The sequence below is a fragment of the Lontra canadensis genome, unplaced genomic scaffold (assembly GCF_010015895.1).
Source record: "Lontra canadensis isolate GAN:19392208 unplaced genomic scaffold, GSC_riverotter_1.0 scaffold171, whole genome shotgun sequence".
NCBI lineage: Eukaryota > Metazoa > Chordata > Mammalia > Carnivora > Mustelidae > Lontra > Lontra canadensis.
Genome location: NW_022631165.1, coordinates 966,958 through 994,935, shown reverse-complemented (window position 1 = coordinate 994,935; position 27,978 = coordinate 966,958). Strand labels below are relative to the sequence as shown.

Below are 27,978 nucleotides of genomic sequence, written 5' to 3'. Positions count from 1 at the left end.
CGGTTGCAAGCCCCCTGCCGCGCGGCCCCCAATCCTTCCTCTGATGCTATCGCTCTGCCTTCTCTGGGTGGTCTGGTCCCAACCCTATCACCGCAAGCAGGTGTCCTGCCCCCGGGGGCCGTTACTCAACAGCTGAAGCACCGGTGGCCAGGGAGCGAGGGGCTGAGGTTGCTGTCCTCTAGATAAGGGACCCCGTCCTCACCACTGGCACAGAAAGCACCCTGGGTGCTGCCATGCCGCTGCTGCTCGTTCGTGCCCCCAGCGTCACTCCCCGCGCTGTGGCAGCAGAGGCTGGAGGGTGTGAGGAACTGGCCATCGGGCCCAGCTCTGAGTCGGGAAGATGCCGGGCCCCCGTGCTCCCTCCTTCCATGCCTCTAGATGGCCGTTTTCCCTCAGTGACCCATGTCCTCCCTCGTCTCTCTTCCCAGATGCTGGGCGCAAAGATTTCTCTGATGGGCTGTCGGTCTCGGGCGTGCTTGGGAGACCCCAAGCCTCCCCTCGAAGGCTGGGGTGAGGGGCTTAGACCCTGCTCACTGACTCCAGGAGGACCTCGCCCCCTCCGCCTGCCCACAGGCTGCCGTGTTTGGCGCGGGGGTCTCCAAGACTAGGGGCCCAGGCTTCTCCATGCACGCATGCCCCGTGGGGTCCCCTGGGCTCACTCTGTCCTCTTCATTGCCCTGTGCCCCCGTGCCCTGGACAAACAGGGCTGGGCCGGGCCACTCAGCACGGGTCCCCTATCACGGCCCTTCATCCTCTGTCCCCGCTGGAGGGGAGTCCGGGTCGAGGTATGCCATCTCCCCAGCGACCTTCCCCCGGGTTCCTGAGGCCCAGTGGCCCCAAGCCAATCCGAATCACTGTCACCATCGACCACAGGCGCTGTTCCGCACTTGGAGCTCAGGGACAGGAGGCTCTGAACGGGGCTGGGGTGTCACCTTCCTGAGTTGCTCTTGGGAAAGATGACACACAGGCTGCTCCTGACACGTGAGAGAAGGAGGGCCTGGGAGGGTATGGGGTGTGGAGGCCTGGGGGCTGCAGCCGGAGGCTGGTTGGCCCACTCAGGGTAGGGCACGGGGCTGGAGACTCTCCCCAGGTGGGGAGGCCCTGGCAGACCCCATAGGACTTTGCACCTGCCCTGACAGGTCAGGCCAACGCAGGGGAAGACAATGTGTCTGCAGTGGGTGAAAGGGGGGATTTGGGGGCAGGCGGTAGGTGGGGAAGCACCCAGGCCAGGCCCGCCCTTCTTCCCCATCCTCCCCTCCAAGGGCATGGCTGACCCAGCCACCTGTTTACTTCCTGTGACCAAGAGATAAAGGGGCTCAAGAGGCCCCCAGAGCAGAGGCCCACGGAGTCCTGGCAAGGTAAGGGTGCTGCCCCTCCAAGACACCTGCAGAAGCTCCCGGCCCTCTCCGTCCCTGAGCCCGGGGCCTGAGTCCCAGCTATCCCTCCCTGCCCTCTCTCCCTCAGATGCTGTGGCTGGCGCTTTCGACCTTCTTCTTGGGGAACTCCATTGCTGGCAGCCCAGGTGAGTCCTGACCCCATGGAACTCCTCCCTTCCCCAGAGACCCCTGGAACCTTGTGTCTAGTTCCAGCTGCTGTGGGGCCCTGGGGTGGGGGGGGCTCAGCTCAGCCAGCTCCTCCGGCCACTCCGGGAGGGCCTCAGCGCCGCCCCTGTCGCTTCCTCAGCGCCCGTCCCTGATCGTGAGCTGGTGGGCATCATCGGCGGCAACAACGCCCCACAGGGGAAGTGGCCGTGGCAGGTCAGCCTGAGAATCTACGCTTACCACTGGGCCTCCTGGGTGCACATCTGCGGGGGGTCCCTCGTCCACCCGCGGTGGGTGCTGACCGCCGCCCACTGCATATCCCGGTGAGTACCCCACGCTGCTGTCCAGCTCTGGGTGGGACGTGGCAGGGGAGTCAGGGCTCACGGGAGGACCCAGTCTGGAACTGCCAAGGCCACCCCCCGTGGTGGCTACCCCCGGGGGACCCACCTCCGTGGCTTCTTTTGACCCCAGGAAGGAGGCCGACCCCTCCGCCTACCGCATCCACGCCGGGAATGTGTACCTGTACGGGGACAGGGCGCTGCTGAACGTGAGCCGTGTCATCGTCCACCCTGACTACGTCTCTGCCGGCCTGGGCGCGGACGTCGCCCTGCTCCAGCTGTCGAACTCTGTGGAAGGCGCTGCTAACGTCAAGCCGGTCAGGCTCTCGTCAGCCCAGCTGGAGGTCATCCCGGAGGACCAGTGCTGGGTGACCGGCTGGGGCTCCATCAGGATGCACGGTGAGTCCGGGGTGGGGGCCGTCATCCCTGGGAACTCCTGGGGGGCGGGTGGTGGCGGGTGGTGGCGGGTTCCGGGAAGGAAAGAGAAGGGGCCACCGGGCGCAGGGGCGGGGTCTCTGGCCTCATCTCCCGCCCACCCCAGCCCTCCTCTCCGGAGGGAGATCTGACCCAGTGGCAGGACGCGCTACCAGCCCCCGGTGGCTTCTCTCCCCAGAGCCGCTGCCCCCGCCTTACCGCCTGCAGCAGGTGACAGTGCAGGTGGTGGAGAACGGCGTCTGTGACCAGCTGTACCACAACGCCTCCGAGCACCACCAGCTTGGGAAGATCATCCAGGATGACATGCTGTGTGCGGGCACCGAGGGCCGAGACTCCTGCTACGTGAGTCCCATCCTGGGCCCCGCCCAGCCCCTGCTGCGGGGGGTGGGGGCCGGGGGACCGCTCAGCCCTCCCTCTCCTCCCGCAGGGCGACTCTGGGGGCCCCCTGGTCTGCAAGGTGAAGCGTGTCTGGTACTTGGTGGGCGTGGTCAGCTGGGGCTACGGCTGTGGCCTGCGCAACATCCCTGGGGTCTACGCTCGCGTCCAGACCTACGAGCCGTGGATCACGCGGCAGATCCAGAGCAGCCCCTGAATCGGCCTGGGGCAGCGGCTCCCGCCTCCTCCTGGCACCTGCTGCTTCAGCCCTGGCCCCTGGCCCCTGGCCCCGGACTGGGCCCCACCTTCTCGTCTGCTCTTCTCCGTGTCCACAGCTTCCCAGACCACCAGCGGATGGAGCAGGGAGATGCTGGGGAGCGGGGTGAGAGGCCACTGGGGCGAGGGCGCCTCATCCTGCTGTCTCTGTCCGATTAAAGAGCTTGAGGAATGTCCGAAGTGTGGTCAGAGTCTTTGTGGGACGGGCTGACCATGGGCAACGTGGCTTTCCAAGGGAGTGTGTCCCCCAGCCCCCATGTGCAGAGGGCTGCCCTGGGGCGGTGTCCTTCCAGGCTTGGAAAGGGACAGCGAGGCTCTCAGTGCCGGCTCCACTCCGGGGTCACAGCCTCTAGCTCTGTCCCGCCCCGGAGGTCACTCTGGTACGGTGGGGGTCCCAAAGGGGACGGATCCGAGTCCCAGGATTTGGTCACTCACCCACCCATCCCTCCGTCCGCCCAACTTCTTTTGCAAGGCTTGTTCTCTGAATTAGCCAGTCACCATGCAAACGTGACCTGGATGTGACTCGGGTGTCTCTCCCCATCCCGGGAGATGTCTGCTTGTTGGGTGCGAGCCTTCCCTGACCCTCCCAGGGTGCCCTCTCAGGTTGGCTCTGAGTTCCAGACGCTGGGCTCCGTGGGAAGAAATGCCCACTGGCAGCTGGGATCAGGGAGCCAACAGGCTGATGCTCCGGCCCTGGGGAGCAGGGGGCAAGAGGAGGCCAGAACGTGGGTGTGCTTTCCTGGGCTGCCCCAGAGCGGGCCCCACGGCCATGACAGAGAAGTCTCTGGACACTCACCTTGGCGGGGTGTTGGGAGCCGCGCCAGGGACAAGTCACACCTTCCCCAGCCTTACCCACGGTCCTGAGGAACTAGTGGCCTGAGCCCCATGGGGGTTCACGGCTCTAGGCATCCCGCAGGACTAGAAAGCTTTTCCACACAGGTGAACGGACAAGTGAATTACGAGTGTGTGCCCAGGTGGAAACAGGAGTAGCTGCAGGTCTCCCTCGGTGGGGGAACGGGCCGTGCGGATGTGTCCACTGACCCCTGTGAGATGAGTCTGAGCCTGGGGTGGATCGGTCAGCGCCTGGGAACTCCTGGACTCGGGTCGTGGGGATCTGCCGGCCCGCCGTGGGGACACGCCGAGGGGCCGAGGGGCCAATGCAGGACATTCCTGACCGTTGACGACAGGGGAGAGGCTGGGCCCTCGGCAGGCAGCACAACTGGTAGGATCTGGGGTGGTTTTACTTCTTGGCCGTGACCTTCCAGACATCTGTATCTTCTGTTCGGAAGAATAACATGTCTGTAACCGGGAAACAAATTACGATTTTTACCACGAAGACAAGAGAAATTTTCTGGTTGGGTTTTTAAACCACGGAAGTGCGAGCTTGAGCCGCCTGGTAAAGCACTCCTGTGCAAAGGCCCTGGGGCTGGGGAGGGCATGGCTGAGCAGCCGTGGAAGGCTGTGGTACCAGTTTGGTGGAGAAAAACACCCCGGAGCTTGGGGCGCCTGGATGGCTCAGTGGGTTAAGCCTCTGCCTTCAGCTCAGGTCATGATTCCAGGGTCCTGGGATCGAGCCCCGCATCGGGCTCTCTGCTCAGCAGGGACCCTGCTTCCGCCTCTCTCTCCTGCCTCTCTGCCTGCTTGTGATCTCTGTCTGTCAAATAAATAAATAAAATCTTTAAAAAACAAAACACCCCAGAGCTCGATGGCGGGAGGGCGGACAGCACTGGGAATGCACTCAAGGCACTGAGCTGTGCACTCGCGCTGGTCCAGGAGTGGAATCGACGTGTCCTGCATGAGAACGTGCTCACACACGCGAAGGCCCGCGCCAGTGCCTGCATTTATGAGGGGCCCGGCGAGGGGCCGAGGGCACAGTCTGAGCCAGACGGAGGGCCGCCCGCCCAGCACGGGCCACTCTGTGAAGAGCCAGACCTCCCGGCCCATGGCTGCCCTGCGCCCCCCAGGGCTGGCCCCTCTGCCTTCCACCTCCCCGGATGGACAGCATTTGCGGGAAGCCAGAGGCCACAGGGGCGGGGGCAGGAAGGGGAGTGGCTGCCGGAGATAAGACGCGCTCAGGTGTCGTCCGCCTTGCCAGAGTCAACAGGGACACAGCTCCCTGGGGCCGGCAGCTCCCGGAACCTCCCAGGCCTTCCCGCTCTGTGTTTGTTCTGCACCCGGACTAGGCAGACACTGAAGGTCACTCCGGGCCGGGCTTCTCACCTCAGATCCCACCCCGTTCCCCGAAGCCTGATCCCTGACCCCTGGTGTGGCCTTGCCTTGCTGGGATGGCTGTGTCCCAGAGCCTGGGGCTGGGCCCCGGGGGGCCAGGGAGCCACCAGGCCCTCTTCCCCGAGTGCAGGGCAGGAGACAGAGCTGACAGCAGGACCCTGAGGGGGCCGGCTGGGAGGGACAGCTGTGTGACCACGGTTGTGTGACACCATTGCCCATCAGTGGGACCCAGCCAGCAGTCACAAGTGGGGAGTCTCCCAGGGAGGAGGCCGGTGGTGTCTGGGACAGTAACTTATCTTCAGGGGGCCCTGGGGTCACTTCCTGGCAGAGGGGACAGGGCTCTAGCCTGATGGGAGCACAGCCAGGGCAGAAAGGAGCAGCTCTGTGTCAGGGAGCAGGTCCCAGCCTGGGACCTGGGTCTCAGTGATGGCACAGACCACGTGGCAGGGACGGCTGACCTTTCTTATCTGTCCCTGGCAGGCAGTGAGGGGTGGAGAGGTCTCCAGGGAACATCAGGAACCAAGCAATCACCTTGGCTGGCTGCCAGCACCTGGGGAACCTGGGATCCCTGTGCTCTGGATCCCTCTGCTTGACCCCCACCCCAACGCCCTAGTACCGCCCTCACACCAGCAGCCAATGGCTTCTGTCCCTGCCGTGATGCCAGGGACAGGGAAGAGATGGGAGACCAAGAGGGATGGGCTGGGTGTCGCTCTAGGCCAGCGTGACACCATGCCAGAGTCAGGAGCCACAAGGCTCACGGAGAACCTAGAATCCCTTGCGGGCTGCGGCCGGCATCTGTCCCGGTGAGGAGGGGGCTGTGGGGAGCAGGAGGGGCAGGTGTCCCCTCTCCAGCCCCCTGTCTGCATGCGCTCATTTCCGGGGCGGGGGTGGTGCGGACCCCCACAAGGGCAGGGTCACCGGCTGGGGGCCACCTGGTTCATCCTCTCTGGAGCCCCCGGTCTTGGCTGTGGGGACACCTGTGGGGAGGCTGGTCCCGCAGCCCCCCACCCCTGCCCACTGGGCTTCCCGCACCCTCCACCCCTGCCTCTGCCTGCAGATGTGGCTCCTCCCGGTGCTCCTCATGCTCCCATTCCTGGGAGAAAGGGGTGAGTCCCCAGGCCAGAGCGCCCAGCTGCCTGGAACCCGGGCCTCTGACTGGGGGGACCCTGTCCACGCCCCCCCCACCCGGGGCCTCCTGCAGCCACACGCACCCTCCACGGTCCCTCCTGGGCTCCTTGCTTCCCGGCTCCCCGGGAGACGGGGCGGGGGAGGGGGACACTCGATCCAGACCGTCCTTGGGGCCCCCCACAGCCCGTACCAGCGGGTCTGTGTGCGGGAACCGTCACAGCCGTGTGCCCTGCCGTAACCGTCAGCTCTCAGGGTCCTTTACCTTGGAGCAGCTCCTCCGTGTGGGACTCAGGAGGACATCGACGCACGGGCTGGGAGACCGAGGCTTCCGGGCTGCCCCCCCTCCCCAAGCCGGGCCGGGACCACAGGCAGGACTTTCTGCCAACTCCTGTTATTTATGCTTCAAAATCGTAGCCGTGGAAACGCCGTCCAGGGCAGGAAGACGGGAGGTCCGCCTCCTTCTCCAACCCGGTGCCGCCAGCCACCCTCAGGGGCTGCTGACGTCTCGATTACTTACAATTCAGATGAAAAAGTCCGGTTCCCAGTCCCAGGGACACCTCCTTCCCGTGGCCAGGGGCCTGGCCCGCACTGGCCCGCACGCAGAGCAGGCGCACCGCCGTAGAGAGTTGCACTGGGCCGTGCTATCTGCGGTTCAGAGAGCTGACCACGGGCTACAGTGTCCGCACTGGAGGCGGGAGGAGGGCCCAGCTCTCCGCCCCGGACCTGGGTCCTGTTTTCCCAGAGGAGGCCGGCCGGTGACCCCGTCTCTCCACCAGGGAGCGGCTTCACCCCGGCAGTGGCCCTGGCAGGTCAGCCTGCGTGACCGGGGCCAGCATGTCTGCGGGGGCAGTCTCATTGGCCACCAGTGGGTGCTGACCGCTGCCCACTGTGTCTCCAGGTGAGTCCGGCCTCCCCACACCGGGTGGCCCGGGCCGTGAGATGCCACGGGGCCGCGCGCGGGGAAGGGGATGGTGGCTGCGGAACGGCACCTGGGCCCAGGTGGCTCGGAGACCCGCGGCGGGGGCTCGGCGCCTCAGACGCCGGACACTCCTTTCAAATTAGGAAAGAAAACACACTTTATTTATCTGAAGGTACTTGGAAGTCACGAACTTGTTTCCAATTTTGGGGACTCTGGTTAAAGGCACAGCCTAAGACCGATCATCTCAATCCTTTCTCGGTGCGCAGTTCACACTGCTGAGGGACCCCCCCTCCCACCTGGGAACACCTCTGTCCTCCCAAACTGAAGCTCTGTGCCCATAAGCTCTCAGGCCCCCCTCCCCGGCCCAGCACACCCCTCCACTTCCGTCTCCATGGTTCTGATGACCGCAGGGACCTCATCGCAGCCAAATCCTACAGTCCATGTTCTCCAGAGTCTGGCCTGTCGCACGGAGCGGAAGGTCTTCAAGGGTCAACCACATTATGGCAGCGAGTGTCAGAAATTCCCTCCTTCTATTGCTGGACGTTGCCCCGCTGTGTGCACGCGCTGCATTTACTTGATTCATTCCTCCCCGTTACAGCGATTGTGAGTCTCGCTGCCCAGCACGGGGCTGCGAGGAAGTAGAGAACGTTCCAGAGCTAGATGCCCCTTCGTGATACTTGAAAACAAAAAGCAGAACAAAGCTATCGTAAAGCAATCGAGTACTGAATTCTATAAAAAGAGACTCCACAATCAAGGTGGGTCCCTCCCGGAGCTAAATTATGGGGTCAGCTTAACCTTAGCAGACATGATAATTAAAACACAATCGGCTGGTCCCAGGTGTCATTTTGGGGTAAATAAGCCTTTGCCATTTCGTGCTGGGGCTGTTCCTGGAATGTCCTCGGGAGATGTCCAGTCCTGGAAATCATGACCGACGGCTACCGGGGGCTTCCTGCCCCAGTGCACAGTCCCAAGCACACTCAGGACAACCTCCGTAGGTAGACACTTTTACCCCCAGGTTCCAGGATGGGAAACTGAGGCACAGAGAGGTGAGTAATTTGCTTGAGACCGTATCACAAGCAAAAGGCAGTTGATGTGGACCCCAAGGAAAGAGACACTGGGGTTAGTGGCAGTCCTGCTGGGACAGCTTATCCCTCCGGGGCACAGGCCTCAGGCAGAGAGTGCATGGTTCCCTGAGGACCTGCACTTTCAGCACAAGCTCCTGCTCTCTGCACTTCCAAATGGGTCCTCCCGGCGGGAGACACGCTGCCTGCCCACCTGCTGTCCTCAGATGCTGGTGGGGGGCCTGCTGACACACTCCATGAGTTCTGCAGCCCCCCAAACGCAGCTCCCCCAACTTGCACCCCTGCCTGCTCTGTGGGGTCACCACCCCAGCCCCTGACGAGAACGTGGTCTCCCTGCCCACCACTCTGGCTCAGCCCGACCCTGCTCCCCCAGAACCCCGACCCACCATCTTGGCACTGCGCCCCGGCTGTCCGTCTGGCCCAGAAGAGCAGGGCTGTGTCCGCTCTGTCCCCACCAGGACAGGCCCTGCCGCTGGGAGGGCTCGCCACAGCCCAAGGCTGATCTCCGTCACCAGGAGCTGGACTTCTCAGGAACAAGGACCCAGGGGGAGCCCTGTGCTCCTGTGATCCGACTCAGAAGGCCAGGGTAGAGCAGAGGGTCCTTCGGCACCACGCCCCCACCCCAGCAGAGCTAGCCGCGTGAAACCAAGCCACCAGCCTCCGCCCTCCGAGCCCACCAGGCTCCGCGAGCCTGCAGGACCTGAGGGTCCAGCTGGGAGAGGCTGCGCTGTACTCCCGTCCCCGGGGCTCCATCTCCGTGGCTGTCGTCCGCGCCATCCAGCACCCCTTCTTCACCGGGGACGCTCTCCAGGGCGGTGATGTGGCTCTTGTGAAGCTGGCACGCCCCGTGCCTTTCTCCAGCACCATCAGACCCATCGCCCCGGCTCCACCAGGCTCAGACTTCCCTGCAGGCTCCCTCTGCTGGGTGACCGGCTGGGGGGACGTCCAGCAGGACGGTGGGTGAGGGGCAAGGGGCTGGGGGCTCGGGGAGCTGGCCCGAGGGGAAGGCACTCCAGGGGCGGAGGGAGTCACCCCAGTCTCCTCTCTGAGCCTCAGCTCATGGTAGAGGCTGGCCCAGGTCTCATCCTGCACGACTCAGCCCTGCCTTGGTCCCGCATCCGCCCCCCCAATGTTAGGACAGGAACGTGGGCCCCGGGAACAGACGCCATGGAGCTGCTGCTCTGGGCTGTCCACAGGGAGCTGGCTGGGGGCTCGGCGGCACATCACCTCGTGGCCCCTGAGAGCGCCTAAGCCGCTGTCCCTGTGTTCCACAGTGGCCCTGCCTGAGCCCCGCAGGCTGCAGGAGGCAAACGTGCGCGTGGTTGGCCTAGACAGCTGTCGCAGGCTCTACTACCCAGAGCCCATCACCAAGAACATGCTCTGCGCTGGTGACGTCCAGGGCCAAAAGGGATTCTGTGAGGTCAGTCCCGTCCAACCCGCATTCCTGCCCCTGATGCACCGCAGGCTCTGGGAGAGTCACTGGACCCCCCCCAAAGGCCTCAGTTTCCCCCAAAGTGCAGCGGGAGTAAGGGAGCGGAGCCCCCCCTTTCACAGGGAACCTGTGATGTACCTCCCTCCTCTGTGCTTAGCCAAAGGCTCTGGTCACCTCCCTAACCCTAAGAGACCCTGGAAAGCAGGCGGGATCCTGGGCTTGGGGCAGGGGTGGCATCTTCCGATCTAGCTCCCCGAGGCCAGGGACTTTTCTCACCCAAGGTAGAACAGCGTCTGGCTTGGAACCGGACTTGACAGTATTTCTTGTAAGAATGAGTCCAGAGCCATCCTGACAAAAAAAAAGCAGAACGCGCGGGCTCCAGCTGTCATAGGATGTGAGCAGGTGTGGCAGGGGTGAGAGGGACAGGGGTCCAGGACCAGAGACGCCAGGCGACCTGTAAGGGAGGCAGAGTGCATTGGAAGAAGCAGGAAGGCTTTGGGAGAACAACAACAGCAACCATAAAAAAGCGACTGCATCCCAGCACTGCTTTTACTAGCTGTGCAACCTTCAGCAAAGTGCTTGACCTCTCTGAACCGTTAAAAACAAACAAAAAAGAGGCAGCTAGAGCTGATACGCAGGCTGCAGGGAGGAACAGCTCCAAGATGGAAACTGGGGCGACCACGCCTGCTACCTAGAGCCCCAAGGGGACCTCCCCCTGCCTCCAGCATCCGACCGGCTCCCAGGTGCTCCCTGACGTTAGCCTCAGTCTGAGAGCTCCCACCCCTGCCGCGCAGACCAGAGTCCCACTGCCCCATTTGTCATTCCTGTTTCCTTCAGGGCGACTCCGGGGGGCCCCCTGGTCTGTCAGCTGCGGGACAGGCGCTGGGTGCCGGCAGCGGTGGTGAGCTTCAGCAGGGGATGTGCTGAGCCCGGACTCCCCGGGGTGTATGCCCGGGTCTCTTCCTACTGGGCCTGGATCCAGCGCCACCTGCTCCCGCCCGGGCACTTTCGCAGGAACTTCCGCAGGGGCTGACCCCTCCCCTCTCATCGGCATTCTTCCACGTGTCTCCCACGTGCCCGAGCGCCCCTTCTCCCTTCCGTCCCGCTGGCTTTGCCGCTCGCGCTCCATCACCGCCGCCTGCCCCGCTCGGTGCTCCCGGTCCCCACCCGCCCCCGGAGCCCACGTCCCGGCTCTAGCGGAGAGAGAGAAGCGGGCGGGAGGCGGGCGGTCTGCCTGGCACCTGCTGAAGGATGGAAGCACGAGGGGGGCGTGGGGGCGGCCGGGGGCGGCCACCGCCGGTCCGCGCGGAATAAATGCTTGGCTCCCTGCGCCTCCGGTCACTTCCTTCCAACCGTGGGAGAGCGGCAGGACCGCGCTTGCCCCAGGCAGAGACCGCGCGGGTGCGCTGCACGCGGGGGGCGTGGGCGGGGCCGGCGGGGGTCGTCGGCGGGGTCGGCCGGGCCGGCGTGGGCGGGGCCGGCCCTCCCAGGAGACGCCCGGGGCTCCAGCCAGGCCGCGGCGGCCGCTAGTCGAACCATTCTTCTCCGGCCTGTCGGCGTCTCTGCAAGAGTTTTCAGTTTGCGGCTTAACGCCGGACTCCGCCGGGGCGCGGGACACCCGCCGAGGGAGCACAGAGGCCGGGAGCCCGGGGCGCAGCCGGGCAGGGCGGGAAGCCGCTCCCTGCTCCCCGCGCCGCCTGCAGCCCCGGCACCGCCCCCGCTTTCTCCATAGCCCCGCCCCCAACGCGCGCGGCCCCGCCCCGTCCCCTGCAGCCCCGCCCCCGCCCCGCTGAGCCCCGCCCCCTCTCCGCAACCCGACCTCCCGCCGGCTCTCCGCAGGGGGCGGAGGGGGGTGATCCCGCCGCAGAGGGACCCCGGCCCCGCAGGGGGCACACAGGCCCCTCCTGACCGGTCTGAGGGGCTGCGCGTCCGCGCTCTCCCATTGGCGGCTGGAAGGGAGGGGCTTGCTGGCTGGGGGCCGGCTCTCCCTCTCTCTCAAATAAATAAATAAATATGTATATTTTATTTATTATTATATATTTAAAGATTTTATTTGTTTATTTGACAGAGATCACAAGTAGGCAGAGAGGCAGGTAGAGGGAGAGGGAGAAGCAGGCTCCCCACTGAGCGGAGAGCCGCATGCGATCCCAGGACTCTGCGATCATGACCTGAGCTGAAGGCAGAGGCTTTAACCCACTGAGCCACCCAGGCGCCCCTAAATATGTATATTTTAAACACTTCATCTGCTAGAGACAGAGAGAGAGAGAGGGAGACAGCAGACTCCCCGCTGAGCAGGGAGCCCCACTCCAGGACCCGGAGATCAGGACCTGAGCCAAAGGCAGAGTCCTCACTGACTGAGCCACCCAGGCGCCCCGACCAAAATCTTTAAAAAAAAATTCAAGTGTCCAAATCGATGGGTCAGACAAATGCATGAAATCAAGTAGCCGCCACCACGATCAAGTTTAGACACGGTTCCCTCTCTCCCTCTTTGCCCTCCTGTGTCCCGCACCCCCAGCAGAACAGTCCCACAGGGAGGCAGGACAGAGGAGGGGCTGAGGGCAGGCCCCACCTGGTGCTCCTGCGCACCCCGAAGCTGTGGGCTCTTGTCCGCCCTTCGTCTGGCGATGAGTGGCCGGCTCAGGGACACAGACCACAGCACGACCAGGTCAGACCCGAGGTGCCCTATGTGCAAACTGTGGCTTCCTCCTCAGCCAGGCGGGGGTGGGGATCGGTGCCCCCCACCTCCAGGAAGCCATCCCCAGACTCCCCGTCCCCACACCCGCCCGGGGCTCCCGTGGTCTCCGCCGCACATCAGATGGGCACAGCGCCCAGCTGCCTGGCTCAGGGCGGGCCCTTCCTAACGGTCCTCCGTGTGGCCAGGGCCTCATGACTGAACCGCTGCGAGGCCCTGGGAGGGGCCGGACTTGCCTGCACCCGACCTGGGTTTGAGAAGGAAACTCTGAAGACCATCTGGGGAGCCCCTCCATGTCCCTGACACCGTGCCCTTTCTGTCCCCTTTGACAGGAGAGCAAACTGAGGCACAGGGAGGGGTGTTCTGTCCCTGCATGCCTCCCCGCTCTGGTCCCCGGATGCCCTCCTGGGTGGGTGGGCTCTCCTGCTGCCCAGATGTGGCTCATGTGGGCCTGTGCAGTGGACCCTCAGTCCAGGAGGACCCCTCCTCCTTGTTCCCACCCTCACGCTAGCTGCTCAGTTGGCTCAGGCTGTCGTTTGGCCTTGACCTTTCCTTGTCTGAGCTGGGCTTAGCTGATCTGTGAACAGGAGCTGGCTGTGTGGGCATGGTTTTCAGGGATATGGGACACCCCAGGTGTAGGTTCATCCTCTGCCCTGCTCCCCTCCCCGGCCCCAGGGCTGCTCAGGTCTGCAGCTCTGGGCTTGAAGGACCCTAATCCCGTCTTTCTGCACCCCCCGCCACCCCGTCCCCACTGAGCCTCGTGGGCTGAGGAAGGCTTGGACGTGCAAAGGCGAAGAAGGCTCCTGACTTGGTCCTAGAACCTCTCGTGACATGGAGATCCGTTCTAGAAGGATTAGAGGCAAACTTGTGTGTACACGTGAATGAATAAGAATTAAATCTGCAGTCTATAACACAAACACCTCCAATTTTACAAAGCAGACAAAACAGTTTTTAGCAACTGTGAAAACCAAAGCATAAAGGTGTTCATTTAGTTAAAAATCTCCAAATGCTGAAAAGAAGCCTAGAGCTCTATCTGACAGAGGAAGGGCTGAGCCAGAGGCGACAAGCCACTGACCGGCACAGGGACGCTCCCAGCTGCCCCAGAAAGGAGACGCACGCAACTCTCGAATGGAAAGGGGGCCTCCCGATGGCAGTGTGGGGGCTGCAGGGGGTTCAGGGAAGAGGGAGGAGGTGGGCGGGTGGACAGACGGGGTGGGGGGCCAGGGTCTATATGTGTGGACTGGCAGGCATCCTAGTCATCCAGAGCCTAGGGAGCCAACCGTGCGCCCCTAGGCGGAGGGGTGTGTGTGTGTGTGTGTGTGTGAGAGAGAGAGAGACTCATCCTCTGCTTGGCTCTATGCCCACCCTTGGGGCCTGGGGACACCCAGATGGGCATCTGGGTGGTGGGGACATGTGCCTGCCATAGGAGGGCCTTCCTCTGAATCGTCCACTCCCTTGACCCTGGATTGGAGGATGCAAGGGCCCTCCTCTGACCACATCCCAGCCAGGAAGGATAAATGGGCAGGGGAGAGTGGGCTGAGTTCACAGCAGCAGTGGTCGGCCAAGGTAAGCCCCCCACCCGAGACCCCAACATCTGGGTGTCGCGGTGGAACAGAGCAGAGGAGCCCCAGATCCAGAGCATCGAGACCCAGCCCCCTGGGACTTGACTGACCCCCCCCCGATTCCGGGGGCGGGAGGCGTCACGCCATCCGCACGCCATACCCTGCAGACCCCAGCCAGGCCCCACTGCCCCCACCCCACACTGCTCCTTTCAGATGCCGAGTCTGCTGGCACTGGCGCTGCTGCTCCTGGGGAGCCTGGTCCACTTGGCCCCTGGTGAGTTCTGACCTGGGCCTGCCCTGGCCCTGCCCCCTCACTCCGCACGCCCAGCGATGACTGGGTGGATGGTGCAGAGAAGCCCAGGGTCGGGTGGGGCAGGGAAGGGCCCGGGCCAGGCCATGTTCTGTGCTAAAGGCGCTTCTCACCCCAGCTTCAGGCCGGGCGCTGGAGCGAGTGGGCATCGTAGGGGGGAAGGAGGCCCCCGGGAACAGGTGGCCCTGGCAGGTGAGCCTGAGACTTCACGAAGGTTACTGGAAGCACATCTGCGGGGGCTCCCTCATCCACCCACAGTGGGTGCTGACCGCAGCGCACTGCCTGGGACCGTGAGTGACCCCGGGGCCTGGGGGTGCTGGGGCTGCCTGGAGCTCCCCTGGAGCAGCCTGCTCAGGCCCCAGGGGCCCGCCTGCTCTCCCCAGGCACGTCACGTACCCTGAAGAAGTCAGGGTCCAGCTGAGGGAGCAGCACCTCTACTATGGGGACACGCTGCTGCCCGTCAGCCGGGTCATCGCGCACCCCTCCTTCTACATTACTGAGAACGGGGCCGACATCGGCCTGCTGGAGCTCGAGGACCCGGTCAACATCTCCCACCACGGGCAGCTGGCCACCCTGCCCCCGGCCTCAGAGACCTTCCCCACGGGGACGCCGTGCTGGGTGACAGGCTGGGGGGACGTGAAAAGTGGAAGTGAGTGTCAGGGGCAGCTGGAGGGCTAGGGTGAGCAGGGGCGGGTCGAGGCCCTGACCCAGCCTCTGGGACCCCCGCTGGGGGGCTTAGGGCCACGGTAGCTTTGCCCTCCTGACATTGCACGCTTGCCTCTCCCTCCAGCGCCCCTCCCGCCGCCGTTCCCCTTGAAGCAGGTGAAGGTGCCCATCGTGGAAAATGGCATTTGTGACGCACAGTACCACCTTGGCCTCAACACTGGGGACAACACACAGATCGTCCGTGAGGACATGCTGTGCGCGGGGGGCCACAAGAGGGACTCGTGCCAGGTGGGCCCTCACGTCCTCCCCAGCCCCCACCCCCCCACTCCCCAAGCCCCCACTGACTCGGTCCCCCCCAGGGCGACTCCTGCCAGGTGCGTCCTCACGTCCTCCCCCAGCCCCCAGCCCCCTGCCTCGCGAGGCTCCACTGACCTGTCCCCTCCCCAGGGCGACTCCGGAGGGCCCCTGGTCTGCAAGGTGAGGGACACCTGGCTGCAGGCGGGCGTGGTCAGCTGGGGCGAGGGCTGCGGTCAACCCAACCGGCCGGGCGTCTACACTCGGGTCACCTACTACTTGGACTGGATTCACCAGTATGTCCCCAAAGATCCTTGAGCCCAGGCCCCGGAGCTGCCACCCGGATGGGCGCAGAAGCCAGCCTGCTGCTATCCCACAGCAGTGCCCAGGTGGCGTCCTTCCGCCCACCTTCCCCATGCCCTGTTGGGGAGCCCCTGGTTGGCACAAATCCTCATTAAAGTGGATGGAAGCAGACATGGTTGTTGGTTGTCGCTGCGGCTTGAGTCGCGCGGGTCACTGAGGGAGAGGGAGGGGGTCCAGGGCACAGCCGAGTGTTCCTGCTGTCAGCGTGGGGCCTGAGCACGGGGGGTGGGGTTGCTGCGAGATGCCCCCTGCCCAGCCCCTCGGACGAGGGTCCATTCTCAGCTCACGGTTTCGTCTCATGGGGAATGACATCGCCCATTCGGAATAGGAGGAGCAAGGCAGACTCTGAGATGTTTGTGGGGACACCCAGGCACTGTGAGGGGGTTGAGAGGGCACCGCCCCTGTGCCCTGTCCCCGATTCCCCGCACACTGTCATGTCTCACGGCCGCGCCCACTCCTGTCCCGGGCGGCTGTCCAGGCTGCTGCAGGGTGCAGGCTGTCCGCACTGGGGGGTCTTGGGACCACGTGGCTGTGGCCATTGCTGCGCGCACCCCCCGGTGACGGTGGCATGTGCGGGCGGGGTCTGCTGAGGTCTGGGGCCTGCACGTCGTCCTCCCCTCTCTAGATGGGGCCATGGGCTCTGGCACGCTGCCCTCCTCGACCCCCACAGGGGAGGGGAGGGTGCCCATTCCTCCCCACCCTGCCGCCCTCTTTGCTGGACTGGGTGGTGGTCTCGTTCCATTTTTAGTTGGTGTTTTCTGGAGTTTGGATGAGCGCAATCCTTTCCCTACGAGGCGGCCGCGCCCTGGGTGGGGGAGGGGAACGGCTGTCCACCCGCACCACGGCAGCACCACAGCCCGGGGGCCCTTCCTGAGCCCCCTCCCCTGCACACAGGCGCCGGGCCTGGGGGTGTTCCAGCATGACCCTGGCCGTGGCCAGGTCGCTGCTGACGCCCACAAGAGGTGCATGTTCTAGGTTGGGCTGCTTTGCACTCGGGGTTACGGGGCCCCTCGCCCTGTGGTCTTGGCCCCAGGAGCCAGGACGTGGACTCCCGCTGCCTGCCGGGCCCCCCGGAAGGGCCGGTCCCTGGCGCAAACTGTTCCTGTCCTCCGCCGATGGAGGAACTCATTCGTTTTCGGGTCCTCTAAAGTGAGGGGCTAACGTCCGCCTTTGGGGGTGTGTGTTCCCTCGGACCCTGCTTTTCTGTGTAGGGTCGTGCGCGTGAACATACAGAACGCTGAACCAACGGCTTGTTTTCGGGAGTTTTCTGGGCTCTTCAGGCCAGAAAGAACTTTCTAGATCCAACATTCACCTCTCTCCTTCCAGTTGTCGGATGCAAAGATGCACATTTAACCTTGGAGTCTCTAGAAATGACCTCTGTGACCTCTGGTCACAGGAAGGCAGGGGGCCTGGTCTTGGCACACAGAGCCTGGCGCGCACAGAGCCCTCGCTCTGCTGGAGCCACCGTGACAGACGAGGTCCTCGGCCAGGACTTATCACCGCCGTTGCGTGTCCACTCCAAGACCATGAAGGAAGGAAGAACCTGGAGAGCTCACTCCTCCCCCCGCCATCTCACCCCTCGGGGTCCCCTCCCTCAATTGTCAGCCTCACATACGTACACTTAAACCTTTTTTAAAAAAAGATTTATTGGAGAGAGAGGGAGAGAGAAGGAGAGAGAAGGAGCAGGGGTAGGGGCAGAGTCCGGAGCAGCCTGCCCCCTGAGTGCGGACCTCCATCTCACGACCCTGAGATCCCAACCTGAACCGAAACCAGTCGGGGGCCCGACTGCACCCCCCAGGTACCCCCACACTTAAACTTTCTTAAGAGTAGGTTGTGGGGAGAGAGACCGAGGGATGAGATCCAGAAGCTCCTGGATTCCTTGAGATGGGGGTGAGGGTCCCAACCTGGGGAGTGGGGAGGGGGCCTCGGACCCCTGGCTTCCCCATCTGGTCCAGGGAGCTGAGGAGCGCAGCCTGTCAAGCAGGGGCGGGTGAGAGACCTTTTACTGGGGAAGTCAGGCCACCCTTGCAGGGCAGGCTGAGCCCAAGGGGGTCGGCCCTCCCACCACCACCAGGCAACAGGAGACCCCGCTGGGCTGGGAGGGCATCCCCGGGCCAGGGGAGGGGGGCACCTTGGGACAGGACAGCCCCCAGGAGCTGAGTGAGGGGGTGCCGGTAGGGAGAAGTGTCCCCACTAGGGGAAGCAAACTGAGCCAGGACAGTGAGGGCCCTGAAGTCCTGCCTGTGGGGACCCGGGGATGACTCTGGGGGCTCAGGGGTCCTGGGCTGGGATCCTCCAGACCTGCCCTGCTCCCCAACACTGGGTGCCGTCAGGGCGGCCTGGGCCGAAAAGCTGCCACCCCAACCAGGCTGGCAGGGGCAGGTGCCCCCTCTCCCGAGGCACACTCCCCAGGTGGGGGGCCATCAGGCTCAGCATAGGCCCCACACACAGAGGTGAGGCCACTGTTGTCCTTCATCATCAGGACAAACGCTGAACACACCTTCTGAGCCTCAGCTCCCCACCAGAGGGAAACAAGCATGTGCCCTGAGAACCCACAACCCGAGAAATCGTCAGGCAACCACCCCGTGCCTTAGTTTCCCCGCCTCTAAGAGGGGATCACGGACTTAGAGCGTCTCATAGGGACCCTCCCACCTGGCCTGTGACCTGCAGCTGGGCAGGGAGCCGGGGGCGGGTGCGGGCAAGTCCGGCCCCTCCCAGGGCCTCTCAGTGGTTCAGTCATGAGGCCCTGGCCACACGGAGGACCGTTAGGAAGGGCCCGCCCTGAGCCAGGCAGCTGGGCGCTGTGCCCATCTGATGTGCGGCGGAGACCACGGGAGCCCCGGGCGGGTGTGGGGACGGGGAGTCTGGGGATGGCTTCCTGGAGGTGGGGGGCACCGATCCCCACCCCCGCCTGGCTGAGGAGGAAGCCACAGTTTGCACATAGGGCACCTCGGGTCTGACCTGGTCGTGCTGTGGTCTGTGTCCCTGAGCCGGCCACTCATCGCCAGACGAAGGGCGGACAAGAGCCCACAGCTTCGGGGTGCGCAGGAGCAGGTGGGGCCTGCCCCTCGGCCCCTCCTCTGTCCCTCCCCCGCACCACAGGTATATGGTGCTCCCTCTACTCCCCGCCCTAGGCCGACGCATGCAGGGCTCAGGTAGCCCCCTGACCCTGCAGGACCCAGCCATCCTGAACCTGGGGCATAGTGAACCCCTGCCCAGCTGGTACCTGATGGGGGACGCTGTGAGTGGCTGCGGGTGGGGAGGGTATGGGCTTCTGCCAATTCTGTGGGCCTCTGGCTGGGGTCACTTTTCCAGCAATCGTGGAGCTGAGCCCCTCAGCTGGACACCCTGGCCCCAGGAAAGCTGTGGCTGAGAGAGATTGGGATGAACCTGGGGGTTGAGACAAGAGAGAGTCCCTGTAGGCTTGGTGTTTGCCCTACCCATTGGGGTCAGAGTGCAGGACTCTGGCCTCAGCCAGGTGGGGCCTCCCGCCACCCAGACCCCCCTCCCCCGGAGGTGGCTGTGGTGGGCCACGGCCGGGTTCCTGCTTTGCTGTGTGGTGGGAAGGGCCTGGAGCCCACCCTGGAGCCAACCAGCATGGTCACAGCCATCGCCATCAGGGATCCCAAGTCCTACCCTGTCTGGGCCATCGGTACCCACTCTCATGCCTCCCACGAGCCCTGGGTCCTGAGAGGCCAGTAGGGCACCAGGCCCGTGAAAGGTCAGGGCCAGAGCCTGGAAAGAGAGGCCAGTGCCCTGCAGAGCCTCAGCGGCTCTCCCCAAGGGCCCCGCGCTCTGCCCTCAGCACCCCTCCATGCCTGGAGCCTGGCAAAAACTTGCCCCGAACTTTCCCCAGCATGTGACTGGTAACCCGTGAACTTGGCTCCTACTGGGAGCCTGACTCCTCCCTCAGCCACCAGAGGGGACAGGCTGAGCCTCTCGGGGACCCCGTGGCTGGTGGCACAGCCGGCCGCAGCCCCGCATCCCCCAGCCCTGCTCTCAGCAAGGTGACGGCTCACCACACTCCCATGCAGTGGTGGGGGTCCCACCAGCGGTGATACAGTGCGTTTCTTAAATAAGTTAATATTTATTCCATTTGGCTTTGCCTCCCACCCCCGCTTCCGTCCCCTTAAGAAGCCAAATGTCCCATATCATATTATTGCAACGTTTAACCTGAATTTATGAAAGAAAGGGCCACGAGACACAGGGGGTCGGCGGACACCTCAGCCCGGGCCCAGGTGGGGCCGCCGGCCGTGCAGGGACCCCACTGCCCCACGACGTGGGCGTTTCTGGAACACCCGAGGGCAGAACCATGGGGCGTCAGAGACGGTGACAAGGAGTGGGGACAGACAAGTGAGAACTCAGACTGAGTGACAGTGAGCGTGGCTGTGGCGGCCCCGGGGACCAAGCTGCCACCCAGGAGGGCACAGGCGGCCCCAAGCACGTGTTCCCTAGAAAAGTAAGTGGGTGTGAGAACGGGGCGCACCCAGGCAGCCTCGGACCGCCTCCTCCCGGTCGTTTCCCCATCTCTGTCGCGGGGGCACAGCAGCTGTCAGCGCCAGCACAGCCTCAGACCACGGTGGTGAAACAGAAAAACCCACCGGTTGGAGTCGGCAGGCTGAGGGGCAACCCCCGCCGCTGCGCTCTGCTCCACCCAGACCTGGCATCCGCCTCCCTCCCTGGGCGGATGGCCTCGCAGGCCTCTCTCCTGCAGCGGGGCCCGCGCTGGGGACCACGCACAGCCCCGCCCGGGGCTCCCACCCCGCCGGGTGCACACCGGCCCCGCTGCTCAGACCTGTGTGGCACCATGCCCTGAGCTACACGGGCCTGTCTACGCTGTCCCCGGGGGTGGGGGTGGCTGGGGGAGACCCTGCTTTCTTTGGGGGACTCTGGAGGACTTTGAGGTGCAACCCCCATTCCTTCTCTGGGGGGTCGCTGGAGGACACAGGAGGCTCTGTTTTGTGGGGTTCAGGAGGCACCGTGGCCCCTGAGAAGGAAGCCCTGGGTTCTGGGGCCACATTGTGGCCACCGTCCAAAAACGGGCCTCCGCCAGGGCCTCCCGCGTCCAGCGGCTCGAAGGCGAAGTTCGGGACCGTCAGGTGTTCCGCGCGGCAGGCGGCCTGAGCCCGCCGCTCCCCCTTGGCTCCAGGGTCCACCCCCGCCCCCGCCCCCTCCACGGGCTCCAGGGAGTCCCTGTGCAGCACGACCTCACAGGACGGGGTTCGCCGCCGCAGAGTGGTGCTGCTGCCCTCGGCTGGGGGAGGCCGGGCCGTGCCCTCGTCCTCCACAGGGGGGTCCACGGAGATGCAGGGGGGGCTCATCTTCTTCTTCCTGCGTGCCCCCAAGGCTGGCTCGGCCTCCGGCACCCGAGCCTTCACCTCCCGAGCCTCCGGGGGCCCATCCCCGCCCCCCTGCTCCCCGGAGGCCCGCCTCTGCTCATCTGCCTGGCCCGGCTGTTCCAGGAAGCCCTGGGTGTCCATGCCGTAGAGCCCGCACAGGTCCGGGTCTCTGCCTCCCACTCCGCGGGCAGTGGGTGAGGCTGAGGGGCCCCGGGCTGAGCTGGTGATGTGGCTGACCTCCTCGTCAGCAGGATCTGGGGTCTCGGCCTCCTCCCCTCCTGGGGCTGGCGGCCTGCTGGAGACGCAGCGCTGTCCAAACGTGTGTTTGCGGATGCGGATGCTGCTGGGCCGCGGGGACCGGGGTGGGGACCGTAGGGAGGGCCCCAGGGATGCCTGCCTCACGGGGGTTTTCCTGCCAGGCTCCCCCCAGCCCAGGCCACTGTCCCTGGGGCTGTCAACGTGTCCTTCCTGCGAGTCCATGTGCAAGGCCTCCTGCAAGAAAGGACCCAGGATCGGATGCGGAAGGCCAGGCAGGACCCGGCCGGCAGCCAGGAATGCAGTAGCTGTGCTCCCCAGAGAAGCCCCAGACTGGGCTTACGAGCGCCGGACGAGGAATCAGGGATCAGCCCTGATACGTGGCCGAGAGCCACTGCGGAGAGCGGGGAAGGGGAGGGAAGACACTCTGGGCCCAGCCCTGCCTGTACTAAACACAGGGCTGGGAACCAGGCTGTGTGCAGATGCTCTCCACGGGCTCTGGTCATGTTGGCGGGACCGTGAGGATGGGGGGCTGCGGGGCCGAGCCCCTGTGGGCGGAGCCTCACCCTGCCCACCACCACCTCGAGAACAGGGGTTGTGGGGAGGGAGAGGCTCTGAGGCTGTGGGGCTGGTCTGTGGGTACAGGTGAGGCTTGGGGGTGCTGCCAGGTCCTGAGGCTGCTGTCCAAGCAGATGGGGTCACCAGGGCCCTGCACTCTGTCTCAGGTTCCAAGGACGCACTCCTGTTCTCTTCTCTGGGGTCCCCGTCCCTCACCCTTTGGATGGGGGAGCCACAGCAAAACCCCCAGCTCTGGGCCACGGACCTGGGGCAGCTTCTCCTACCTGTCTGTAGAGCAGCCGGCTGAGGCTGGGGGAGCGGGCTGCACCCCGCGGGGACAGGGCGTGGAGTGTGTCGCTGTCCCGGGCTGGGGAGAGTGTGGCCGTCGAGGGGACCTGGAGAGAGCTGCAGGGCTCTCCGGGCGGGGGGTGCACGGAGGTCGCCGGGCCTGGGGCAGGAAAGCGAGTGCCCTGCAGCAGCCAGCACCCTGCCGGGGCCCGTCCCACCTGTCCCGCCTGTGTCCCTGGACCGCCTGCAGGGGCCGTACCAGCAGCGTCCGCTTCCCGTGGCAAGCGGGGGTGTGGGGCCGAGGCGGGTGCCACGGGCCGGAACATGTAGCTGTCATTGGGCAGGGACAGCACCCTGGACACGGACACCTTGCGCACCACCAGGGGGCCGGGGGCGTCCGGGCTGTGCGGGGCTGCAGGCGGGGGCCCGGCGGGGGGCCCCGGCGCCTCCTCCAGGTCCGGCTCCGCGTCCAGCTCTGCGTCTTCGCGGGCCTCCTTGTTGCTCTCCTCCAGGTGCTTCATGAGCACGGCCACCACCACGTTGACCAGCACGAACTGGGCCACCAGCACGAAGGTGACGAAGTAGATGGGGGAGATGGCGGGCAGGTAGCTGAGGCAGTGCTTGTCCTCGCGGGCGCACTCCCGCAGCGTGTCCTGAGGGGCAGGCCGGTGGCTCAGGGACTTGGAGGGGCACCCTGCCTCCTGGCCCGCAGCCCCTGAGGGGCACCTTCCCCGGGGGGGCACCGCCGGGCCCACGCCGGTACCTTCATGATGCCGTTCCAGTTGTCCCCGGTGGACACGCGGAACAGCGTGAGGAAGGCCATGCCGAAGTTGGAGAAGGTGGCGTGCCGGCTCAGGCCCTCACACGGGTTGTCCTCGCTGCACTCTACGGGGAGACCCTTGCCCGGTTAGCCCACCGGCATGGCAGGGGCAGGGCATACCCGGCCCCTGGGGACTACGCTGACCCACTGTAGGCCCCGCCCTACCCTGGGGAAAAAATCCTCTTCTCTGAGGGTAAAGGGCGAGGCGGGTAGGCACGGGGCTCTATGGGGGCTGCGTCCTTCCACAGCGGGGGCAGAAGTGGGGGGACAGGACTACTCCCCTCGTGGCAGTGGAGGCTGCTTTTGGGCCTAGAGTCTCAGACTTGGGGCTTTCCCAACGGACATGGTCCCTGTGGGTCCACAGGCCAAGCCCTCTGGGGCAGCTGGGCACGGCTCAGCCCCAGCAGAGAGCTCCCATGCTCCCTAGCCTGCTTGCGGGGTTAGCACGGTCTTGGGCCTCAGCAGCAGGACAGGGGAGAGGGAGGCACCGTAAATGACGGGCCAGGCCCCGAGTCGTCAGGGCTGGGATGTGGGGCACCAGCTGCCCTGGGCAGACCTGAACTGGGACGGACAGGTCAGTCACCTTGTGGACAAGCCCCCCGGGGGGGGGGTGTGTGTTCAGCTAAACCAGGTGCCCAGGAGATCCCCCAGAGGCTCTGCGGTCACAGGAAGCCCTGCCAGATCCCCGCCCGGAGCCTCGGGCCTGGGGGACGAGGGAGGACGGGGGCAGTGTCTGTACCCCGCAGAGCACACGAAGTTCAGGAGGACTCGAGCACACGTTCGTGGCTGCACAGGGTGTGTGCGTGTCCACGTGTGCACGCGTGGAGATGCTCCCGTGTGGGTCTGCCCGGCCGGCACCCAGGGTGCCCGGCTGCGGGCGGGGCTGTGCACTCACCGAGCCTCCCGAACAGCTCCACCCCCAGGGCAGCATAGATAAAAAACAGGAGCATGAAAAGTAGGCCGAGGTTCCCTACCTACACGGGGAAAGAAGCAGAATGAGGTCAGGGGCCGCCCCAGCCCCTCCCCCCGCTGGGCACCTGGTGCCCCGCCTCGCTGGCCTCCCCCGCGTCCCAGCCAGGCTCCTCAACACGACCTCGGGGCTTTGCTCTGACCCATGTGTCCCCGCACCCGAGCTCTGCAATCCCCATCTCATCCCGCCTGATGCCCAAAGCCTCCCCCGCAGCACCCCCACCTCGGTGCCTGCTCTCCTCACACCTACCCTGCACCTTGGGCCACAGACCCCACTGCCCACAGCTCCTCTGCTGTTCGGACCCCACCGGCGGACCCCGCACAGGGCCTGCCTCCAGCCTTGGGGGCCCCATGGGGGTCAGCCGTGCAGATGGAGGGGGCCCCGACCCCTGTCCCCTGCCTGCTTGTGGGTCTTGCCAGCCCGTCCTCCCCCTGGCTCGGCAGGGCACCCCTGACCCCTCCTGTCGCTCCCACAGACACGGACTGAGGGGCTGCTGAGGGCATGGCTGGGGCCCACTGAAGCGGGGAGGCGGTGAGGTCCCGAGGGGGTGAGTGAGCGGCCAGACAGGGGGACAGCCGGCACGGCTGCATGGACAGACAGGAGGACACAGAGTGGCTGAAGGGCTGGAGGCCGGCAGAGGGACTGGGCACAGCATAGAGGACCCGGGTCTCCTTCAGCTGAAAAGGCCGCAGAGCATCGGGGCCGGCACCGTTAGAGCACCGAGGGAGGACCCGGGGCCGGGGCCGGAGAGGAGCGGGACCAGCGGCCAACACGTGGTCCCCTGAAGTCCGATGAGCGCATCGGGACCACGTCCCCTGCCCGCCGCATCCAGAGCTGGGCTGGGGGCACTAATTTCTGGTCTTTCCCAACAAGCTGAGGCCCGGAGGGCGCCGGACCCCGTGAGCGCCACCGAGCGCGGCCCGCCCGCGGCTTGTGCTCCTGGGGGCGTCTGACACGCGCCCTGGGGCAGGGACGGCAGCCCGGCCCGCACCGCGGACCTACCTGGGGCAGGGCTTGAACCACCGTGTCCAGGAGCGCCCGCATGCCGGTGGCCATCTTCAGCAGCTTCAGCACTACGGCCGGGAGCCGAGCATCAGGAGGGGGCGTGTGGCCTGGGCCGGGCGGACCCTCCCTTGCTGGGGGCGAGACCAGGGCCCACCCCCGTCCCTTAAACTCCCAGACGCCACACATTCCCCGGGCAGAGGCTGCAGGGTGAGTGGAGGAAGGACACTGGGCTGGGGCCGGGGAGCCCGGCAGCAGGGCCACCCCCCGCCCCCGCCGGCCTCGGGGCACTGGGAAGAGCCGGCGGGCCGCCTACCGCGGGCGATGCGGAGCACACGCATGATGCGGATGATGGTGGGGTTGATGGGCAGCGCGGCGCTCATCTCGATCTCCTCCAGCGCGATGCCCATGATGGACAGCAGCACGATGGCCAGGTCCAGCTGGTTCCACCTGTGCCGGGGGTGGGGCGGGCTGAGCACCGCCTCCCTCCTGCACCCCCTGCCCAGCCCCCGTGCTGCTCAGGTGGGCTTGGGGGAGAGGAGGGGCGCAGCTCTCGCCTGACCTTGCCCCAAGGACCCTCCCGGCCCTGGCACGGCCCCACACACCTGTCCTTGAAGAACCTCCGGAACCCGAAGGCCACCAGCTTCAGCGCGGCCTCGAAGACGAAGACGACGGTGAAAACGTAGTTGCAATATTTGAGGGCCTCGTCCAGCGACTGCGAGCAGAGCGTCACGCTGTGGGGGCCCCCGGCTCGCAGCAGCCCTGTCCGACTCAGCCTGCTCCCCTCTCCTCTGCACGCAGGGCCGGGCGAGGCCCCCGAGGCATGGCCCGGAGGTTCCCTTGTGGTGTTCTGAGCCCGCAGGTCGGGGGGCACCTGCCCCTCCCAGCACAGAACCCCCGCCCCACCTGCACTCGGCCCCCACCCACACAGCAGACCCAGCTGAGACCGCTCCCTTCCTCTGCAGAGGTGGGGCGGGGAGAGGAGTCCCTTCTTTAGAGCAGGGCAGGGACACAGATACAACGTCAGTGCGATAAAAAGCTAAGCGCCTTCCACTTGGCCAGCTTGCTCCTGGGCAGCTGGGCTCACAGATGTGCCCCCAGCCAGTGTTTCCAGACTGTGCGGAGGGCCCTTCGGGGCCGGTGGCCCTCGGAGTGTCACCCACACCACACCTCCACATACCCTGGGAAACCCGGGCAGGGCTTGGCCAAGGCCGCAGACCTGGGACCCCCAGTGCTGATCCAGGCCATCCCCTGAGCGCTGAGCCCCACCTAGGGGTCCACCCCCACCCTGGGGGCCTGTGTCCCCGCGGCCGTCTTGAAGGCAGATTGAGCGGGCATCTCCAGGCACTGGGCCCACCTTGGGCTGGTTGTAGTGCTCCATGGACATGGTGATGACGTTGACCCCGATAATAAACGTGATGAAGAGATCGAGGTAGTGGCTGGTGCACAGCGTGTGGATGGAGCGGCGGGTCGGCGAGTAGTCCGCGTAGTAGGGGCGGCGCTGGGCCTCTGCGGGGAGAGGGTGTCCGTGAGCTGGGGCGGGGGCTGCCTGTGCCCCGGTGGCACTGGGATGTCCCTGTTTGTCGGCTGGGAGGGGTGCAGCATGGGGACTGCTGGGGGAGGGCCCTGGGCTCGGACACAAAGCATTTACCGGAGCCTGGAGGAAAGGGTTTCTCCCAGGAAGGGGGGCCCTTCTAGGTGGAAAACGGCTCCCTGTGAGCCCAGCTCCCACTCCTAGCTGGAACCACAGGTTAGGGGCTGGGGCAGGTCACTGTGTGATCTCCTGGGAGCCCTGGCCCTGGGACAGGTGCTAGGTGTGGGCCAGGCAGCGGAGATCCCACCTGGGCCCTGGTCGGTCCCCACCCAGCCAGGGGCTCCTGCCACGTCGGGGTGCAGACACCTTGATGATGGACACTGAGCAGACAGGGGCCTTCCTGGGTGCAGGACCAGTCCCGTCCCCAGCCCCAGCGGTTGCTGGGCACGGGGACCCACTGGCCCCTGCTCCATCTCAGCCTGGACATGAGCTGCCTCTGGTCACCAGGCCCACAATGTCTCTCCTCCTTGTACTCTAAGAGCTCAGTGGCCACTCCCTGCTCTCTGGGCTCTGCCGAACCTCTGGTCCATCTGACGCTGATGCCCACAACCTGGAGAGGTCCTGCGCCAGCCAACGGTTCTGCCTGCACTAAACCCTTTGGAGCTTGTCAAAATCCACTGAGCACTGTGTGAGGGCACAGCTGCCACTACTGGACATGGGAACAATCCTGGGCCACAGAGCCCCGCGTAGGCAGCGCCCAGCGTGACAAGAGCTACAGCTGCCCCGGCCGGATGGCTCAGGGCCTGGGAGGGCAGAGGCTGATGGGCACTGACCCCACCCTGGGACCCTCATGCCCCTCGGGCTGGCGTGCAACCACTAGAGAGATGGTTCAGCTTGACAGGCTGGCAGCCAGGCAGGCGGAGCAGCCACAGGCGGGTGGGGGTCTCAGAGGGCAGAGCCGCAAGCAGGCATGCAGCCAGGCAGAGGGCGGGACCCAAACTCAGAGGCAGCAGCACGACACCGGGCAGGTGAGCCAGCAAATCCTCTTCCCTCGCACTGAGACCTGGCGCCCACCCCTCGCCACCCTGTGCCCGTCCGGCAAGCAACCCCAGCAGGCCTGGCACGACAGCCACAGAGAAACCGAGGCCGGGCCCACCCACAGCCCCATGCGCCAGCTGGCAGAAGCAGGGGCTGACACATGCAGGGCGGGGGTGGGGGCAGATACCTGGGCTGGGGAAAGTGCCTGGAAAGACAAGGAGATGGTCTGAGCTGGCCTCGGCGGGGTTGGGCGAGAACTCCACACGGGGCAGGCCGGGTGGGGACACTCAGCAGGCCCCCTGCTGCCCCCAAGCTGACAGGGACTTCCCTAGGACCCTGACTACCTCTGGCAGCTTCACTTGCTCGACCCGTGGCCCGTGAACTCTCACAGGCACGAACCGTCCCTTAAAGCCACGGCCGTGAAGACCACGGGTCTCGTTCACATCCTGTGCCGCTTGGGAGGAGACCCCTTCCTCCTGCCACGCGGCCCTCCCCGCCCCGGCCATCCGGGGGGTGCTGGGGTGCTGGGAGC

The 27,978-nt window shown here is 65.5% G+C and overlaps 4 protein-coding genes across 4 annotated transcripts in view; 3 read left to right on the top strand and 1 right to left on the bottom strand.

Moving 5' to 3' along the window:
* Positions 1–1,464: 1,464 nt before the first annotated feature.
* Positions 1,465–2,949, top strand: LOC116860135 (serine protease 29-like). The gene is made up of 5 exons (XM_032846021.1): positions 1,465–1,522; positions 1,684–1,864; positions 2,013–2,278; positions 2,493–2,656; positions 2,742–2,949. Exons 1-5 carry the CDS (start codon positions 1,465–1,467, stop codon positions 2,904–2,906), a joined length of 834 nt encoding a protein of 277 aa, XP_032701912.1. The 3' UTR covers positions 2,907–2,949.
* A 2,902-nt stretch (positions 2,950–5,851) lies between these two features.
* LOC116860165 (serine protease 33-like) lies at positions 5,852–10,788 on the top strand. The gene is given in 8 exon segments (XM_032846057.1): positions 5,852–5,942; positions 5,945–5,997; positions 6,252–6,304; positions 7,065–7,220; positions 8,996–9,279; positions 9,598–9,743; positions 10,593–10,601; positions 10,603–10,788. Coding segments are annotated over 8 exon segments (978 nt in total).
* Positions 10,789–13,996: 3,208 nt separating this feature from the next.
* LOC116860085 (tryptase-like) lies at positions 13,997–15,597 on the top strand. The gene is made up of 6 exons (XM_032845922.1): positions 13,997–14,013; positions 14,223–14,283; positions 14,438–14,609; positions 14,703–14,968; positions 15,110–15,273; positions 15,433–15,597. Exons 2-6 carry the CDS (start codon positions 14,223–14,225, stop codon positions 15,595–15,597), a joined length of 828 nt encoding a protein of 275 aa, XP_032701813.1. The 5' UTR covers positions 13,997–14,013.
* A 4,776-nt stretch (positions 15,598–20,373) lies between these two features.
* The window catches only part of CACNA1H (calcium voltage-gated channel subunit alpha1 H), a 55,171-nt gene continuing 47,566 nt past the window's right edge, over positions 20,374–27,978 (bottom strand). The window contains exons 26-35 of the mRNA XM_032846005.1: positions 27,634–27,651; positions 26,232–26,383; positions 25,480–25,589; positions 25,191–25,324; positions 24,875–24,945; positions 23,798–23,876; positions 22,846–22,967; positions 22,342–22,735; positions 22,079–22,242; positions 20,374–21,473 (exon numbers count right to left, since the gene is read on the bottom strand). Coding sequence (XP_032701896.1) covers positions 20,460–21,473; positions 22,079–22,242; positions 22,342–22,735; positions 22,846–22,967; positions 23,798–23,876; positions 24,875–24,945; positions 25,191–25,324; positions 25,480–25,589; positions 26,232–26,383; positions 27,634–27,651 — 2,258 coding nt within the window. The 3' untranslated portion in view covers positions 20,374–20,459. The remainder of the gene's footprint in view (positions 21,474–22,078; positions 22,243–22,341; positions 22,736–22,845; positions 22,968–23,797; positions 23,877–24,874; positions 24,946–25,190; positions 25,325–25,479; positions 25,590–26,231; positions 26,384–27,633; positions 27,652–27,978) is intronic.

Coding starts and splice junctions, on each gene's coding strand:
- LOC116860135 (XM_032846021.1), top strand. CDS start 1,465: ATGCTGTGGCTGGCGCTTTCGACCTTCTTCTTGGGGAACTCCATTGCT. Junction 1,523..1,683: donor CTCCATTGCTGGCAGCCCAG/GTGAGTCCTGAC, acceptor TCGCTTCCTCAG/CGCCCGTCCCTGATCGTGAG. Junction 2,657..2,741: donor AGGGCCGAGACTCCTGCTAC/GTGAGTCCCATC, acceptor CTCCTCCCGCAG/GGCGACTCTGGGGGCCCCCT.
- LOC116860085 (XM_032845922.1), top strand. CDS start 14,223: ATGCCGAGTCTGCTGGCACTGGCGCTGCTGCTCCTGGGGAGCCTGGTC. Junction 14,284..14,437: donor CCTGGTCCACTTGGCCCCTG/GTGAGTTCTGAC, acceptor TTCTCACCCCAG/CTTCAGGCCGGGCGCTGGAG. Junction 14,969..15,109: donor GGGGGACGTGAAAAGTGGAA/GTGAGTGTCAGG, acceptor CTCTCCCTCCAG/CGCCCCTCCCGCCGCCGTTC.